The sequence below is a fragment of the Mesocricetus auratus genome, unplaced genomic scaffold (assembly GCF_017639785.1).
Source record: "Mesocricetus auratus isolate SY011 unplaced genomic scaffold, BCM_Maur_2.0 Super-Scaffold_100006, whole genome shotgun sequence".
NCBI lineage: Eukaryota > Metazoa > Chordata > Mammalia > Rodentia > Cricetidae > Mesocricetus > Mesocricetus auratus.
The window spans coordinates 77,398,708-77,417,723 of NW_024429190.1; the positions used below are offsets into that span (position 1 = coordinate 77,398,708).

Below are 19,016 nucleotides of genomic sequence, written 5' to 3' on the forward strand. Positions count from 1 at the left end.
TGCAGTGGTGACACATGCCTATAACCCTAAAACCCAGGAGGCAGAGGCAGGCAGATCTCTGTGAGTTCAAGACCAGCCTTGTCTACAGAATGAGTTCCAGGACAGCTGAGGCTACACAGAGAAACTCTTGTCTCGAGCCCCCCTCCCCCCAAAAAAGTGAATACAGTAATCTTAAAGCACTAGCACATCTAAAAGAATCACAAATGAAAACAAATTAATCTTTTATACTTTATGTGAAGCTTTTGAAAAGACCCTGTGCATAGCCTCTTGAAATGCGGCTGAAGAGATATGACATGAACAGATTGTGTGGTGTTGTCTGGACTCTCATCCTCATTGCATTGAACTCAGCAGACATACAGTCAATACCTTCTGCTAGTTGTTGAGAAGTGCACTCAGAGATGTAAGGCAGGCTGTCAGTGCCACAAGGAAATATTAACTAACTGCTTCACTTGAGATACAAATGAAATTACCTGTGTCATCTCTGAGACAGTGTGTCAGCCTGTGTCAAAGAGTTTATATGATATATATAATTTAAAAAATCATCTCTGACTTAACCACTAGTGGACGTTTTTATTGACAAAGAAAAAAAAGTCAGTGAAATAAATAGTGCCTAAGGAAAGTTTGGTCTCTGTCTGTCTGTCTCTGTCTCTCTGTCGCGTGCGCGCGCACGCACGCACGCACACACACACACACACACACACACACACACGAGTGGAAAAGAGAATGAAAAGAAAATGCCAGTCCAGGTGCTGAAATAGTTCCAGTGGACATAGTCCCAGCAGAAAGGAAGCCTAGAAGTTTGACTGTAGAATTGAGCTGGAAGCTAGTCAGAGGGAATGTGAAAGTCATTAAGGAGAATTTAGAATTAAAAAAAAAAGTTGGAAGTATTGAAAATGGAGCAGGTTTTCTAATCTATAAACTGGGAACAAATTTAGGTGACAATATAAGAAATAGATTAAAGTGTTGTGACATTGTAAGAATAATGTCAATATTTTATTTGCACATAGATTGTTTTTCCACCATTTTCTAAAAAGAGAACTGGAAACAGGTTACAGAATTTAAAAACAAAGTTTAAAAAACAGGAACCAACTAAATACAGGCAATAAAATAAGAAAAAGCTGACGTAAAGCCACCCCCCAAAAAAAATCCCCTAGAAATTAAAACCCTCATATGATGTTAGGCAGGACTCTCTGGAGAACAGAGCCCATAAGATGTGTATCTATCAGAAAGGGGGGCTTACTTACTAGATTGCTCTACACACAGTAGAGGCTGGGAACCCAGCCAGGGGCATCTGTACACTGGAGATGCGGAGAACCTGGTGGTTGCTCAGTCCACAGATCTGGTTCCCTCAGCGACCTCAGCCCAGGGTTAATTTTCTGGGATAGTCGGTGGTATGTAGAGTGTGTTGGAAGGCTGAAGAATCTAGAGCACTGGTTCTCAACCTGTGGGTCTTCACCACTTTGGGGGTCTCATCAGATTTCCTGCATATCAGATATTTACAATATGAATCATAACAGTCTCAAAATTACAGTTATGAACTAGCAGCAAAAACAATCTTCTAGTTGGAGGTCACCACAACGTGAGCAACTGTATTAAAGCATTTGTTGCAGCATTGAGAAGGTTGAGATCCACTGCCACAGAGTCTGGGGCAGCAAGGGCAGCAGCAGCAGAATATGCAGGCACACTTTTCTTAGGATCCCTTACTAGTACATGGATGCTATATCTTCTGCCTCCTTCAGACGACCACACATGCCCATCAGTAAGGTTCCCAACACCACCACCACCCCTTGTTCCCCTCTCCAGCCTTTCCCATGAAACATCCTGTCAGCATCACGATTGGTTATTTTTGAGCAAATGACAAAAAAGTCCTTTGCTTCCTCTTCTTCTTCCTCTCCCACCCAAAGTATGCTAATAAAAACTCCAGTTAGACTCCCCCTCACTTTTCAGCGGGCAAAACTCTAATGTGGAAACTCCTCTATGTTGCTAGTTGAAATGAAAATGATAAAATTTCTGTATGGGGAAATATGATTCTCTCACTCTGTGTTTGTGTGCACCAGTGTTCATGTGTGTGCATTGAGGGTTGTATTCAGGTACAACTTTCACATAATTTTATAACCAATTCAAGAGAAATACCTGCATTCAAAAAATAATGTTTCCTGAAACATGTAACATAAAGTTTGGGAAACTCTTAGTAAATAATACTACTATAGACACAGTAAAAAGGGATAAGCTCTCCAACAGTTAACACAGACACATTTATACTGGTAAATTAAAAATGCAAAGCTTGCTGGGCAAGGCGGTGCACACCTGTAATCCCAGACTGGGGAGGCAGAAGTAGGCAGAGTTCAAGAACTGCCTGGTCTACAGATCAAGTTCCAGGACAGCCAGAACTACACAGAGAAGCCCTGTCTCTGGTGGGAATGGGGTGGGGTTAGGGGGAAGCAAGGCATAGAGTACATTTTAAGTGTTATGTAAAAGTATTAGGAATATATGTTCAAATTTGCTTAAGTTTGCATGAAGACACTAAGTAAAAACTAACAAAATGACTACTCCTTGAAAGTAGACTCTGTTTGGATGGGATTGTATGTCTAATCTAATCAGTGCCACTCTGATTTTTAATTTTAAACTCTTCTATGCTTTTATGTAAGATGGAAAATTTTGTATGTTATATTTCCTTTGTAGCAAAGAAAGCATAGTAATTGCTAATTTTTTTATTTTACCTTGAAGTGATTTTTGTACAAAATTCTATTCCTAGATCCATATTTATTCTCTTGGAATGACATTGTATTGGGGGGCTGATCATGAAGTGCCTCAGAGCCAGGTAAGTGAAGCATCACATTTGTGATCTCGTATTAATAAGTTTACACTTTTTACAGGGCCCTTTGTTGTGATTATGTGTTGTTTGCAGAGAGCTCACATCTGTACAGTCAGAGTGTCAGAATGAACTAACAATGAGTGCTAGTGAACATACTTTGAATCATGGCAATCACTGCCTAGATTTCAGCAACCCAGCTTGTGAGATGGGGCTGGGCTCTTCCAGAAGTATAAGTCGACGAATAGGAGAATGCTTTTATTTCTTACTAGCTACTGATTTAGGAGCAGTATTTAAATGTCCGATGTGTCAATCTTGCACTAACAGGAGTGAGGGTAGCAATGCTGTCCCATTCTGTCTATGGTGGCAGAGGTGGCACCTCTGTCCCAGTCAGTCTGTCACTGGGAAATAGCCAGCCCCCACTCCCCCTCATCCCTGACTCAGCTGGTGTCAGGGAGATGGCGCCTCTGTCCCAGGTGGCCTGTGGTAGGGAAGGCAGTATCAATGATATAAAATAATATAAAGTCATACTTTATGATCATAAATCACTACCATTTTAGAAATGCTTAACATTAATTTGCAAATATTTAATATGTATATCTTGTATCAGACAAAACACTAGACTTCAGGCCTGCTGTTGGCCACACATGTGGAATCAACTGGAGGATAAAAACAACTAAATAGGTAATTACAACATGATGTAATGAATGCTCTGTTAGGAAACAGAACATGGCGGGTCTTCTGGTTAGACCTCAGATTTAGCATAGGTTTTTAAAGGAGATGGCATCTTAGCTGAGATGTCAGTGTTACCCAGAAGCCTTGGTTAGAGCTAGGCATGCATGGCAGTGGCTGGCCAGTATGTACTTTATTAGAGTTTGTTAATTGCTTATTTGGGGGTACCGGAGATTGAACCTAGGACCTCACACGTTCCAGGCAAGTATTTTACAGTGAGCCGCATCCCCAGCCCAGCAGTGCATTTTCATATTTGTTATTTCTTGATTAATAATAAAGACAGCCATTTTTATAAGCTTATTAGCAATTTGTATGTATAAACTTAAAAATTCATTTTAATTAACAAAAATAATTTCACATTCTGATTTCTGTTTTATAAGATTAATGAGACTCCCACTTCACTTAGCTGCTCTTGAGTCATTTCAATATCTGGACTTCTACCTTATCATAAAATATCAAATTACATAGAAAAAATATATCTTATTGAACACTGGCTATTGAAACACTGCCCCTGTTTCTCAGTGTTTTTAAGTATTGAAGAATTCCCCTTCTGCCAGACATGGTGGAACATACCTTTAATCCTAGCACTTGAGAGGTGAGGCTGGAGTCTCTGTGAGTTCAAGACCAGCCTGGTCTATACAGAAAGTTCTAAGTCAGCCAGGACTGTGCAGTAAGACCCTGTCAAACAAAATCAGAAACAGAACCCACCTCTTCTTTATCACAAAATCAGCAGATTTTTTTAAAATCACATTTTATATCTAGGAAGACATGTTAACCTCCTTATGTTAATATAGGTTTTTGGGTCACACAGGTGAGCAAGACATAATTGCAATCAAAAAGAATCCATTTCCTCCTGGCGTATGCTGTGTTCCTGAGGCTTTTCTTGTGGGGGATCTACTTAGCTTCTTCATGTGGTTTTCCTTGTCACCTTAGCCCATCAAGCTGGGAGACCATCTCAACAGCATTCTGCTAGGCATGTGTGAGGATGTCATCTACGCCCGGGTGTCGGTGCGGACTGTTCTGGATGCCTGCAGTGCCCACATCAGGAATAGCAACTGTGCACCTTCGTTTTCCTATGTAAAGCAGTTGGTAAAGCTGGTTCTGGGAAATATTTCTGGGGTAAGATATAGTTCTCACTTAAAAACATTCATATTTTGAAATTCAGTAATATCAAGTTTTCTTTAAATACATAATAGCAGTTTTTCAAAATTAAGTACAAAAATGGAATTATTTTAAAGTTAATTGTTTACTCCAGATAGTAATTTAAAATTTAGATTGCAGTTAGTTTCCCACATTTTATGAAAGCCATCTTTTTTTTGTAAGTACTTTATTTTAGAAAAGACTAGTGTTTTCACGCTGGGAGTCATCTGTCCTTCCTACTTTCCCCCATGTGATCTTTACTCACAGAGCTCTTAGCAGATCATTGTAATCTTCTTGAGGAAACACGCTGGCATACAAAATGAGTGTCAGAAATACTTAATGTACCTCCTATGTGTAGACCTCTTTCTTGCCCCTCGTTTGTCAGGACCCCGTGTAATTCTCAGCCTTCTCCACATTCTCTGGTGGGAAGGGATCATGGTCTGTTCTTGCCTGGCACATGGGTGCCTCCTTTCTCTCATCCAGAATGTAAAGAACTGAAGAATAAAATCCACATCTAATAATCCCTCCTCTGCTCTTCATCCCTTAAGCTGTTCTTTCCTCTTCTCTCTGGCTGGGACTGTCATTGGTGTTTGGCTTTTTGATCGACATATATACTTGCCCACTTTTACCATGATATGGTCCTTCAGTGTTGTCCGTTCTCTCTCTGGGCCCCAGATTTATGCTGTCACAGTGTTCTTTGTGGCTTCCTCATAATTCCTTGTTCTTAGGAGGGTTTAGTTCCTCCATCTTAACATGGATGCTGCCTGGTGAATGGAATATGTACACATTACACACACTTTGCCATTTGGTGAGGAATGGGCTCAGAGTTCTCCTAAATACAATGTGAGCTGTCTCCTAGTAAACATGGAGATTGTGTGATGGGAAGGCATGTAGGTAATGGGGCTGATGGATGGAATTCTCTCCCTGTGGTTACTTCCATTTTACTTAATTTGTTTGTCTTGGTTCTATACGTTCATTTGAAAAACAAAACTAAAGCCGCTAAAACATGGTGTGATACATAATAGAGACATAGTCAAAAGCTGCGAGTCTCTGATCCCAAGGCCTTGCTGTTCCTTCCCTACTTACGCAGCTGTTATTGCTTCCAGTGGCCATTGTGGTAGCATTTAAGATTAATCAGCTGTGAGTCAGTCACCAGGCCAGCTCCAGTGCCTTGGTTCTTCTAGTCTTACAATATATTTACTAATTTTGACCAACTATAAAATATGATCATTGCTATAGAGCATCTGTGCATGTTACCTCAGACAGTTGTGAAGGTAACTGAGCTTCCTCTGGATACCTCTACCTGTGGCATTGCTATTTCAGAGAATCTGTAATCGTTATGAAAATAAGAATGGGATATACCACTCAAGGTTGTTTTGAAGATCAGATATAACACTCATAATGCACTACACAGTGCCTGGCATATATTAATGGTTCACTAAACGGAGTTGTTATTAACAGCTGCCTCAAAGCAGACATTCACAAGTATGTATAATATTCAATGATTTCTTGTTACCAACAGTGTGGTGTGATCTTGGCTGATGCCAGTTATGCAACTCAAGGACAGCATCATTTCAGAAACACTTCCATCTAAGTCTTCTCTTAAATATGAAATAAAATGTGTTGAACCGTGACTGTGCTACCTGAGACAGAATTTTAATCTACTTATGAAGTTCTGTGATGGAGAAATATTAAAATGTGTATACGTAGATACAAGCGTGGACACATGTCCATGACCACACTGACTACACTTAACTGAGCATCACCATTCTGTTTTCAGTTTTAATGTGTATTTATCCTGGTTTTTGTTGTCTGAATAAACCAGTATCCTCTAACTCTTTATCCTATATAACAAAGAGTATGACCTAGTTTTCGATCATTTTATATAACTATCCATGATTAATTAATGTCACTGAAATTTCGGAGCGGTGAAACATTTTGTTATAAAGAGGAGTTCATGGGACATCAATTTAAATTGTCAGAATATCCAGTTTAAAAATTTAGCAGACTATGTAATTCTGGCAGACTGTATCTAGGAAATTACTTCTACACTAACTTAAACTGTTATGCTCAATTGATAACTGCAACCAGAGGAAGTTTTATAATACAACATTAGCACAGCTTTAAAATTGTATGTCTGCTCTGAGAGATGACAATAGTTATCAAGAAGAGAAGGAATGAATTCCTCAGCACTGCTTTCATTAGGGGCTCATCTTCCCTGAGACCCCAGGTAACACACTCTGCTGCTTTATCATCCTGTGATGGACTGGCCAGTGCTACTCCCCACGAGTCTCATCCAGGCCATAAAATTCCAGTCAGCTGTGGACTCTCTTTGTGCTAAGCCCTCAAGACTGGCTAAGGTGCCATTCTGTGGGTGGCCACTGACAAAAGGGGGAGATTATTTTATCAAACTTGATTTTTGATTACCTGTGTACAGACGGATCAGCTGTCCTGTAGCAGTGAGCAAAAACCTGATCGAAGCCAGGCTATTCGAGACCGGCTGAGAGGCAAAGGATTACCCACAGGTAAGAGCCTGTTGATAGGACCTTTCTAGACCTTAATCTTACTCTCTTGTCTGTGAAAATGTGCTTCCTAGCTTAGAAACCCAATCAGTCCCTACTGTGGCTCATGAGAATATAAGGATGCAGAGTGGAAGCCAGGAGCAGAGAAAAACATCGGGACAGTACTAAATAAACATTACAGTATGTAAAAACCTTAACTGTCAGAGCCATCATTTGTTTACGTTATAAAGGTGTTATTTATTAAAGTCAGGTGAAACCATGACCAGATGAGCACATACATGTATTTGTGAACATTGACACCACTGAACAAGAGCACCGGCAGTACAGCTCTTACTTCACGCTGGTGTTTTCTAGTTCTCTTTTAATGCTAATCACTAAAGTGCTAATCACTAAATTGATTTCACAAGTAAGTATGTCATAATTTGCATTTGTCAAATACTGCCATCGGTTGTAGGATGCTTGCTAAATAAAAACGAATGGTGATTGGTTATTTGTTAGTAACATGTAATATGAATCTATAATTATGTAATGGACTTTTTAAATTAATGGAAATTTTAAATATTTGAGATAAAAGTAGATATAAAATTAGGATTAAAAATTTTTTTGAGACAGGGTTTCTCTGTGTAGCCTTGGCTGTTCTGGAACTCACTCTGTAGACCAGGTTGTCTTTGAACTCACTGAGATCCACCTGCCTCTGCCTCACTAGTGCTGGAATTAAAGGCATTCACCACCACTGTCTGGCAGAAATGAATTTTTTTTAAAGTGCTAAGAATCAGGCTTGGCTTTTATATAAGTTGAATTTTGGTTTTATAGATTATATTTGTTATTTTCTTTTTATTTCTCATCAAGAATTATTGAAAGTCATGATAACAAACACTAGCAAGAATATTTTGTTTGAAATAAAAATGACAAACATATTCAAATAGGACATGTTCTAATGTATGGAGTCTAATAACATCAATTAGAAAATAGCATTTCTAACTTTTTTTCTTTCATTAACCATGTGAAGTTTATTGAAGGGAAAGGGAAGAAGAGAAGGGAGGAGGGGGAGAGAAAGAAGTGGAGAAGGGAGAGCGAGAGGAGAGAGAGAGAGAGAGACAGAGACAGAGAGAGAACATGTGGAGGTGCACACTTAAAAGGGGAAGCTTGCACGTGCATACTGAGTCCTTGTGCAGTCCCGTAATGAGTGACGTAGCTATGGCATGACCACATAACACAGGGTCCTTTGAACTGCCTAAGTATCTGCTTGAATGCAGATACCCTTGTCCCACCATTGTCAGTGGGTGGGGTCAGCATAATACCTGGTTCCAATAATCTCACCTCTTATTATTAAAAAGAGGGGGAGTTAGGCATGGCAAGGGCGTTGAGTTCTCAAGACTGCTTCCTGCTGACACATTGACCATCTTTGAGGAACCTGAGAAAGTTGGGATGCTGCCACGTCCTGGGGTAGCTGGTTGCTTCATCAAAGTCCAGGCTGTATGGAACTCTGTCACCTCTGTAGACCTGGAAAGATATTGGGAGAGTAGAGGACAAGGTCAAGTTTAGAGAAAAACTTTTTTTTCTTAGGTCCTGGTATTTATAAGGGGAAGATTGTGAGATAAGGAAGGGGTTCCTGTGGGGGTCCCAAGATGAGGGAAGGGAGTCCCAGGACCAGGGAAAGGTTGAATAATATCTGGAGTTAATCTGACCTGATTGAGTGGGTCCAATTCGGCTCCCTGGGACTTACAAGAAACCTTTGAGTTTGTGAAAACATAAATTTTAGACACATTAGTAGTATAATCATGTCAGAAATTATTTGGCTGAAAGCATTAACATTTTTAAAACTGGAAGCATATCCTTAGGACAATGAAAAGCACCTTAATTTTGATCTTGCAGTTATTTAACCAGACAACCAGCATATAGCTATCTTATTTAAAAAACAAAAACAAAACAACCTTGTGAGAAACTTTTCTTATAAAACTTCAGAGTTCAGAAGCCTCTTGGACAGGTGTGCCTGTGGGGGAGTAACAGGACAGATGTGCCCATGGGGGTGTAACAGGACAGGTGTTCCCATGGGGGAGTAACAGGACAGGTGTTCCCATGGGGGAGTAACAGGACAGGTGTTCCCATGGGGGAGTAACAGGACAGGTGTTCCCATGGGGGAGTAACAGGACAGGTGTGCCCATGGGGGAGTAACAGGACAGGTGTTCCCATGGGGGAGTAACAGGACAGGTGTGCCCATGGAAGATTCTTTGAGGTGCTCCTAGTTGGTTAAATGGCACTCTTCATGCTTTGTTTTATTTGCTATGAGTAAAGATTATTATTGTTTTTGAAAAAGTATCTTAATTTTCATTTCAAGATAGTAAATTTGCTTTTTATTAGTTTATTTACTGTTTATGTGTGGATAAAAAGTACAAAGTGGGAGGGAAGAGGAGTGGGGGAAAATGTATAACTCAAGAGAAAAAAAGTATAAAGGAAAAAAAAGTACAAGGTCAGGTGTCCAACTTAGTTTTTAGAATTCCCTGATGGCAAGTAAGGTATTTTTAATCCTCTTTTTTTTTTTTTTTTTTGCTAATGTTTCCTTTGCTGTCCTCATGTCCCTCAGGTATGTGGACATACTCTCTGGGAAACAGTCTTGTTTCTCTTTGCACTGCATTAGGATTTAAACTATGATTTCATATGGACATTCATGCAAAGAATCCGTTATGGTCACTGTCCTTCTTAGAGTAGTAATTGAGAATATTTGAGTGTTAGTAGCAAGCCACAGTAACCTCCTTTGAGGACTCATACTGACCACTTAGATGAGACGTTAGATTGGCAAGATTTGCTTTTCTGTCTTCCCACTCCTTTCTGTCCGCCCTACATTTCCTCCATCTCTGCCTGCCCCTTCTCTTTCCTGTGCTGTGTCCAGCCTTCCTGGATTGCCCTCTGTCCTCTGCTGCTGCCAGTTATGTGGCCATGTTACACAGTCAACATTTTTTTATGTGCTACTTGCTGACTTAATAAATATAAAGTAATATATTAATGATTAATTCTTTTAGATGTTTGTGTTCTTCGAAGACCTCCCAGAAATAGTGTGATACATCAAGGGTCTATTCGGGTGGGGGGGGGTTGTGGATCACCCTGCTATGTGTACTTTATGAAATTTTAAAGGCTTTGAAATGTTAATACAGTACATTTTATTACCATCAATATTTCACAGTTTTAATGTTTCTGACACTAATTGTTTTATGGTATTCCAGGGGTAGCAACTAGAGACCCAACTGAATCTAAATCTACTCTGTAGCATATCCTAACTAGCAGTTTATTTATGTGTTTTTTGTTTGTTTGCTTTTGTTTTTATGCTGCTACTTCTTTTTTTTAAAGGTTTGTTTATTTGTTATATATACAGTGTTCTGTCTGCATGTATCCCTGCAGGCCAGAAGAGGGCACCAGATCTCATTACAGATGGTTGTGAGTCACCATGTGGTTGCTGGGAATTGAACTCAGGACCTCTGGAAGAGCAGCCAGTGCTCTTAACCTCTGAGCCACCTCTCCAGCCCTTTATTTATGTGTTTTTAAATAAGAAATTATGTAAGTTTAGCTTCCTGGACATAAGAAAAATCTGCTGATGATTACGTTCAATTTCTCTTGTAAATATTCAGTGAGTATCTGTTAATGGTATGAGCATGAGAAAGAATTTTATCAAAATGTGAGGCAGCCAAATATAGTAGAACCCTGTTTTCATAATATAGCTTTTTAATGTTTTCATAAAGAAACACATGAGACTCCTGTTATTTCACCAGTTTTAAACCCTGGGTGAGATATGGATAAAAAGAAAAAGTGTCTCAGTTTCTGGGCTTGTACTATTTGACCCTTTTTTTTTACTGTAACAAAGCATTACAAGTTTGAAAGTCAATTTTGATCCCTTTTATTTATGACTTTGATTTTATACTAAACATCACTCAGTGGTATTGCTTACTAGATCTTCAGAATTATGATGTGTGGACTAACAAATCTTTAATAGATACTGAATTTACTCTGTAAAACTTGGGTCAGAATACAATCCCTCATCTCTCTAAAGTGAAGAGAATTTGTAAAGAATTACAATTTGTCACTCAGGTTAAACCAGTTGTTTTTCTGCTTCCATTTTGGAGTAAAAATAGAATCATGCATTTCTTTCAGTTACATTTAAAGTAGAAATTGCAGCCTTGTTTTGGCTGCATATAGTGGAGGATGAGTCCCCTAATGTTCTTGGTCAGTGCTCACACTGTAGCAAGGGTCTTTCAGGAGCCATTTTAAGTTCCTTATTCAGTCTTACAAACCTCAGCAAGTCTGAAGCAGTGAAAGTGTGCTCTAAAGGCCCTGCAAGCCGGAAGCAATCAACAGCTAGTGGTCCATGGCAAACGCTCACTTCAAAGGTCAAGACTGAAGAGCAATTAGCTGTTAAAGAATGGATACTCTTTTAGGATGCTGATGTTCTTTGGGGCATCTTGTTCCCTCTCCCTGCAGCCCTACATTGTGGTGAAACATCCTCTGCAGTATTCACCAGTTAGAAGTGTCTATAGCTGGTGCTACAGTATATTAGGATCCTGACCAATGTGTTCAATAAAGAAAGCAGTAGGACAGGCAGTGCAATACAGAACTGGGTTGAACAAAGCAAGCCAATTTATAGATAATGCCAGTATATGTTGTTTGGTTGCCAATTTAGTACTGCTTACTATTTTGTGTGTGAGTGACTGAGCTGGAAAGGTGTCTTTTGCATCTTCTTCTGAAATATGTCACAAGAGTGAAGTCCTAAACCGGTGGGCTGTCTGCCCCGCTTTGTTACTTAATACTGCAGGTACTGATAGCATGACTTCAATAGGCATACACACAAAAAAAACACAAGCATTTCCTGCCAAGCATCAGGGGAAACCTACACCATCAGATAGGTGGTGATGGCTTCAGAAACTCAGAAGTGTACGTACGGTTCTGTTTCTGTCTTCTGTGTACTTGAGCACATTGTTAAGAACAGCTGGGGACTCAGGAGCTTCCTTTAATATTGAAGTTCCCTTCCCAGAGGTGTTGTGACTTTATGAGTCTGTGTGTGAGAGGAAAAAGGTGAATTATGGGACACAAATTAAGGATAATATTAAAGCACACATAATAAACAGTTAAAACAGGGTATACTTTGCAAGGAATTTTTCCCAGTTTAATTGAAATAATTGGGATATACTCCATGAAGACTTTTTATAGTCTTACATCTTTTGTTTGTTTGTTTGTTTGTTTTTTCTTTCAAGACAAGTTTTCTCTATGTAGTCCTATCTGTCCTGGTACTCACTCGTAGACTAGGCTTGCTTCAAAATCAGAGATCCACCTTGCCTCTGCCTTTTAAGAGCTGGATTAAAGGTGAGGGTCAATTTTCCCTGATATTCTTAAAGTTTTTGTCTTCATTCTACGTATTGCTCCCTATGGTTTTAAGCAAACTACGTGAGAGTGTTAATGGTTTCATTGTAAAATTGGATGCTTACAATTGGTGATAATCTGGGTCTGTAAATTGAGCTCAGAGCCTCCTGAAGAGATAGTAAAGTCTACCTTTTATCCTATTTGGAGCAGTGTGATGATCCTCTATTCAAGAATAGATCGAAAATTTTTATGGGAGCCTTCTGGTCTCTGGTTTCATTGTTTTCTCTTTAAAAAAAAAAACCTTGTAAATCCTTCTTGGTAAATAATGATATGCCTAGGAAAAAACAAGACAGAATTAGAAAAGAGACAAATTTTAATTTATATCCCCTTAGTTCAGAAGGGCTCAGAATAGTTCAGCTGGGTTAGCTCACTTCTGCCATCTTGAAAAGAGGGAATGTTGAATCACTCCCACATGTTGTAGATGGAGGAAACGAGAAGCGTGGAGATTGGCTGGCTGGCATAAGCTTATGGGTTTATTAGGAAAGTAGAATTAAAACCAAAGTCTCTTGATAGTAGTCTTCCTGCTAAGTGATGTTGCCTAAACTGGATTTTAAACGTTTTATGATCAAGTCACAACCATCATTCTTTTGGAAGCTATTTTATAAGGAATTATAAGTATAAAACAAATAAGACACAGTGTCTTATTGTTCTGCTTGGGAGTAAATGCATGGAAAGCTAATGGAAGTGACTAAATCAACAAGGTGAGATCATGTATACATTTTACAGTGAAACAAGTGTCCTAATACGTTCTAGTGTGCTCTGTGGGTACAGTGGAAGGAGTACCTCTGTCAGGATGGGGAACTTGCATTATTTACTCCACCGCAGAAGATCAAGAGCGCCCCAGTGGCATTGCTTTCATCAAGTGTTGACATCAATGCCTGGCAGCGGTCACAGCTGTCGTGCAATGGTATTCATTGCTTCCTGGGTAAAATAACTCAAATAGCTTGCACACATGTTTAGAACTATGGGGAAAGCAGTCAAATGGTATATATTTTGTTTAGTCTCAAGCACAAATATTTAAATGCCACACTGCTGTTAGCAGCACATGCTCTTTGGCCAGCAGATTCAAGCATCTAATCAGCACTAGCCTTGAATTCAAGGTTTCTTTTCACCAATATGGCTAGGTTCTATATTTCAACTCACATTTTAAGTTCTAGATTGATGGATTTTTCCCTAGTGCCCTAGGAACATAAAGTAACTATGCTGTTTTATTATGCCCTTACTTTCTTGAGTTAATATTTGTGATTTTCAGAGTTCTTATTATTTTATATTACATCTTTTATTTTACATAAAGAAATGTCTTTTATTTTACACACCCTGTAATGTGTAAATCAGGCAATTATGTGTCTGGGTGTGCAGTTGAAGATAGTGAGAGCATTATTAACATGATAGAATGTGATGATAATCCTGCCAGATAGGAATATTTGGTTTAAAAATGGATTGTTTGGAACAGCTGACATCTCATCTGACTTCTTACCATATACCTACACACCTACCTAAGAACATGTCTCTTTTTTATTCCAAAATTCAAATAAAACCAGTCACAGACAAAGAGATGCAGGGAAAAAAACACTTAGCTTTGTTTTTCTTGTTTTATCCACAGTGTTTTTTCTTCCTTTAACAATTTGGTAACTTATAACTTTGTAATTCTTACCCTTTTCCATTAGATCATTTGTGACAAATATGTCTTTAAACCTTGTTTCACACTCCCCTTTTCTGTCCAGTTTCCTAGATGTCACCACTCTCCCTGTCTCTCTCCCTTTTTAGACCCTCTTTCTATTTCACCATCTTTTTCGTGGTCCCATTGGCTTTAATTTTGACTCAGGATTGTCTTTTATAAGTAATTGCCATGACATTATAAGTTTGTGATTATAATGTTGACATATGATTTGAAAGCTTCAAGAACAAATTGCACCATAGTTATATTAGACGTTTGGAGGAGCAAAACAAAACTGTGACAAACTGTGTTAAGTAGATTGTTTTATTTTCACTATATATTTTCTTGCTTTCTTTTGAAGATTTGTTTTTATTTTATTTGTATGAATGTGCTTTTCATTTAATTTGAGAACTTCATACATGAGCATTGCTTCTAGCTCATTCCTGCCTTCCTCTCCCAAATTTATGACCTCTTCTAATTATTGTTACATATATACAGCTATGTGCGTATGTGCACACACACAATCTATTGAGTCCCTTTAGTCTTCATATGTCAGGACATACCACCTGTAATTGGAAAACTTTGGGAACTTGTCACTGGAGGAAACTGACTTTTCCCCTCATCACCCATTGACCACCTGTAGTTAGTTCTTCACTGAGTGACAGGATTTGTGAAATTCCCATTGTCCATGTTGATATGTCAGTTGGTGATGTCATTATACCAAAATTGTTCAAGCAACTATATAATTGGGAGTTCATTGGTTCAATTTCTTATTTTGTCTAGCAGGTGCTATCTAGTCTAGCAGTAGGCATCCTGGTCCCGGGCTCTTAAAACATTTCTGCTCCCTCATTTGTAATGTTTCCTGCGCCTTAGGTTTAAGGGTTGCATTGTCAATACTGGTTGGGCTTGAGCACCTCAGAGACACACTTAGTCTCTGCATCTTGAGCAGCTGTGGACCCTGTAGTGGTTTCGGTTTGTTATAAAGGAAGCTTCTTCGATGAGGGGTGAGGATGGCTGCACTACGCTTACCTCTGAATGTAAGAATCAGTATTTAGACTACAGTTTGAAATTGCGTAAGTTTAAGGAGATGGCAGTAGTAAGTTTTCTTCTAGGGTTTATGACCTCTCCAGTCATGTGTGGTTGGCTTTGTCTATAGTACCAGGCATGAATCCCTCCCATCAAGCAGGCCTTAAGTTCAATCAGTTGTTGCTTACCTTCAGTGAAAGTGCCACTGTTGCACCTTTGGAGATAAGTTGCCAGGTTCATAGGCTTTATACAGTAGGCTTTTGTCTGTAGGTTTTCTGCTCTTCCCAGGCAGGTTGCATAGCATCTTCCCATACTGTAAAAGCCGGTCCTCAGAGGGACTTCCTAGGTCACGTTCAGTTTTATTTCTCCAGGTCCTGTGTCTGAAATGTGTGGTGTCTTCAGCAATAGGACCTTACTTTCAACTTTTGGAAGGAAACAAAGGGCAGTGACAATAGCTTATATTGTTTTAGGAGACTCGCGTATTCCCTCAAACAATAATTCATGCCTGATGATGGAATTTTTGTTACATAGCTCTTTGGTGGAGGGGCACCACGACCCCCTGTGACATAACTCCATAAAACATATATTTATGTGTGTATGTATGTATATACACAAGTATATACATGCATACACATATTTTAAGTAAGCTTATACAGTATTTTTCTGCGTGTTTTAAATCCTCATAATGTTATTTATCTCTCCTTTCCTGTCTTACATCACTCTTCCCTTTCCATCCCTAGTTGGTGCCCCCTCCTTTCCCATTGCCTCCCTCATAGTCCCTTCTTCTACTGTTGTCTTCTTATGTGCATGAACGTTTTGCTCACACACACATATGTATATATATATATATACATATATATATGTACATATCACATGTGTGTAGTGCCTGCAGAGGCCAGAACAGAGTGATAGACAGTTGTGAGCCACCAGGTAGGGACTGCAAACTGAACCCAGGTTTTCTGCAAGAGCAGCAAGTGCTCTTAACCACTGAGCCATCTCACCAGCCCCACTTTTTATTTATTTGAGACAGGGTCTTAAAAGATAACCTATGTAGGTCTTAACTTCTTGACTTTGGTAGATGTATTCTGAAATATTTCTGTATCACAACCATAGAGCCCTGCCTGTAAATCAGCAGCTTCCTGAAATCCGTGTAGTTCGATGTTCCTTTAGTCCTGTGTGGCCCGGGCAAAGACATGCTTCTGGAGATACCGTGACAAATTAATGTACTGTTAGTAAACACTAACTGTCTGATGCTCTAATGTAGACATGCACTTAACCTCCTACAAGGCCAAGAGACAGCAGTGCATCTGTTAAGTGTTTTGCTTGTATTATGATGACAGAGGGCTGACTGCTTTGAGGAAGTCCTATTTAAAGTAAAACCATGCGAAGCCTAGAGAGGTGGCTCAGTAGTTAGAGCACTGGCTTCTTCCAGAGGACCTGAGTTCAATTCCCAGCACCCCTGTTGTGGCTTACAACCTTTGATAACTCCAGTCTCAGGTGATCCAGCACCTCTTCTGGCCTCTGTAGGCACTGCACACACATGATGTTCATACATACATACAGGCAAAACACCCAAGCACATAAATAAGTTAATCAATTTTTTAAAAAGATTAAAATAAAGCAGCTGAATGCAAAGAAAATGAACATGAAAAGAAACTGGACATGAGAAAGATCTGGAAAAGAAGAGACAGAAAAGTATATTTTTATGTATAAGAACTCATTACTTAAAAAAGCCTATGGCTTAGATAAAATTAGGAAATAGATATCAGATGTAAAGAATTCAAGTGACAGACCTGAAGGTTTCCATTTCATGAGTGATAGGCTGTCTATGATTCATTGAACAGGTCAGTGACATGATGGAATTTACATTGTAAGAAGATAATTCTGGGTGTTAAAAGGAGTTGATAGAAGCAGCTAATCTAAGGGTCACAACAGTGATCTAGCCAATCAACATCATTAATTGGGCATGATGCAATGGCAGAGGAATTGGATATTAACACATGAAGCAAGGTGTCTTTGACAAATTTAAACAGTAATTGCCGATGGAGGTAAGGAAGATGAGTCATTTAAGGACAGTGCCCATAGTTCCATTTTGAGTAATCAGTTGGGCAATAGTGCCACTCACAGTCTTAGGAAAGACTGGAAAGCAATGGGTCACTCCAGGAGCAGAAAACACAAGATGAGTGAACCTTGAATAGTCAGAGGTGCTCCTGAGGCACACAGAAGTTCAGTTGTGTAAGACTGGAGCTTCCTCAGAAAGATGTTGTTAAGAAAGTGAACTGGGGTGGTTCTCAAATCCAGATAATATTTAAAATGCTCTTAATAAAATTTTATAAGGGAAAGACAAAAGAGGAATTCTGAACCTGATACTTGAGTAAAGCCAACATTTGGAAACACATTAAAGGATTAGGAAAAAGCAAGAGTAAGAAGGGGTAAGCAGCCATAGCAGGGGAGCCAGGTGCAAAGGAGAAAGGGAGCCCCTGACAGACCTTCACCTGGAGCAGAGTCACTGAGCTTGGCCATGGGGAAGCCACCCAGGTGCAGAGTAGCTAGCTGGAGCCTGACCAAAGCAGGGAAATAATGAGTGGAAAGGGAGGCACTGGAAAGACAGTAGCTAAAAGAACATGTAATGGGAGGAGTTGGTCTTGGTTGTTTGTCCTTTGAGAAAGATTAGACTATATTTGTGTTACTTCAAGGTGACAACTGGTAGATTCAGATGAATTTGTAAGCAATTTCTTGTTACTAAGAAGAATCCAGTCATATTATACAGCATGTTTGTTTTCAAAGGGAGGTCACATAATATACCAGGAAAGTTGTCAGTGTTTAGGGCTACTGAGGTAGCAACTTCAAAATATTTCCCACATTTTTTTTCAGTACTGGACAAATACCATTTTGTGTGTTGAGTCTGTTGATTCATAGAATTAATATAACCAAATGGACATTTCTGATATGTCTTCATAAAACTTTAAAAACCAGCAGAATAAATACCTGGCTCTAATTCTATTGAACTGTAAATACAGAGCTAAAATAGGGGTTGTAGCTAGCAAAAAGTGAGGCTCCCTTTCTCCTTCGCACCTGGCTCCTCTGCTACAGCTGCTTACCCCTGCTTACTCTTGCTTTTTCCTAATCCTCTAATGTGTTTCCAAATGTTGGCTTTACTCGAGTATCTGGTTCAGAATTCCTCTTTTGTCTTTTCCTTATAAAATTTCTAAGGGAAGAAATTTTAGTCTCTATAATAGTCTATCATGAAAACTTGGGTATCATTAGCAATTTAGATAGAAATTATCTGGGTTTCAGACATGGTAAAATTTTCTGAAAATATATCTAGTTATAGTACAATCTTGAACTTGATAATTCCAAGTGTTAAAATTTTTTCCTTTGCAGAATACAAATAATTCTGTTTCTCAGCAAATATATGAAAAGGGATTCACTATCTTTAATCATCAGGGAGAAATAGATGAAAGATAATAATGTATATCACTTCACATATATTAAGGGATATTATTTTCTAAAAGATAAATGCTAGGATAGACATGGAATAATCTGTCTACTATTGAGAATGTAGAGTGACACAACCACAATAGGAAGATTATTTTTTGCAAAACTTCTATATGATTCAGCAGTATTGCTATTGGGTATGTATGCAAAAGAATTATAATAAATATAATAAATATTTTGAGATAGAAAAAAAAGAATTCTGTTTCTTCAATTAAATATTTAT

At 38.9% G+C, this 19,016-nt stretch overlaps 1 protein-coding gene across 1 annotated transcript in view; it reads left to right on the forward strand.

Moving 5' to 3' along the window:
* Positions 1-19,016, forward strand: part of Ptpn13 (protein tyrosine phosphatase non-receptor type 13) — a 161,325-nt gene that overhangs the window by 52,545 nt on the left and 89,764 nt on the right. The window contains 3 exon segments of the mRNA XM_040747543.1: positions 2,756-2,821; positions 4,478-4,663; positions 7,122-7,209. Of these exon segments, the coding sequence (XP_040603477.1) occupies positions 2,756-2,821; positions 4,478-4,663; positions 7,122-7,209 (340 nt within the window).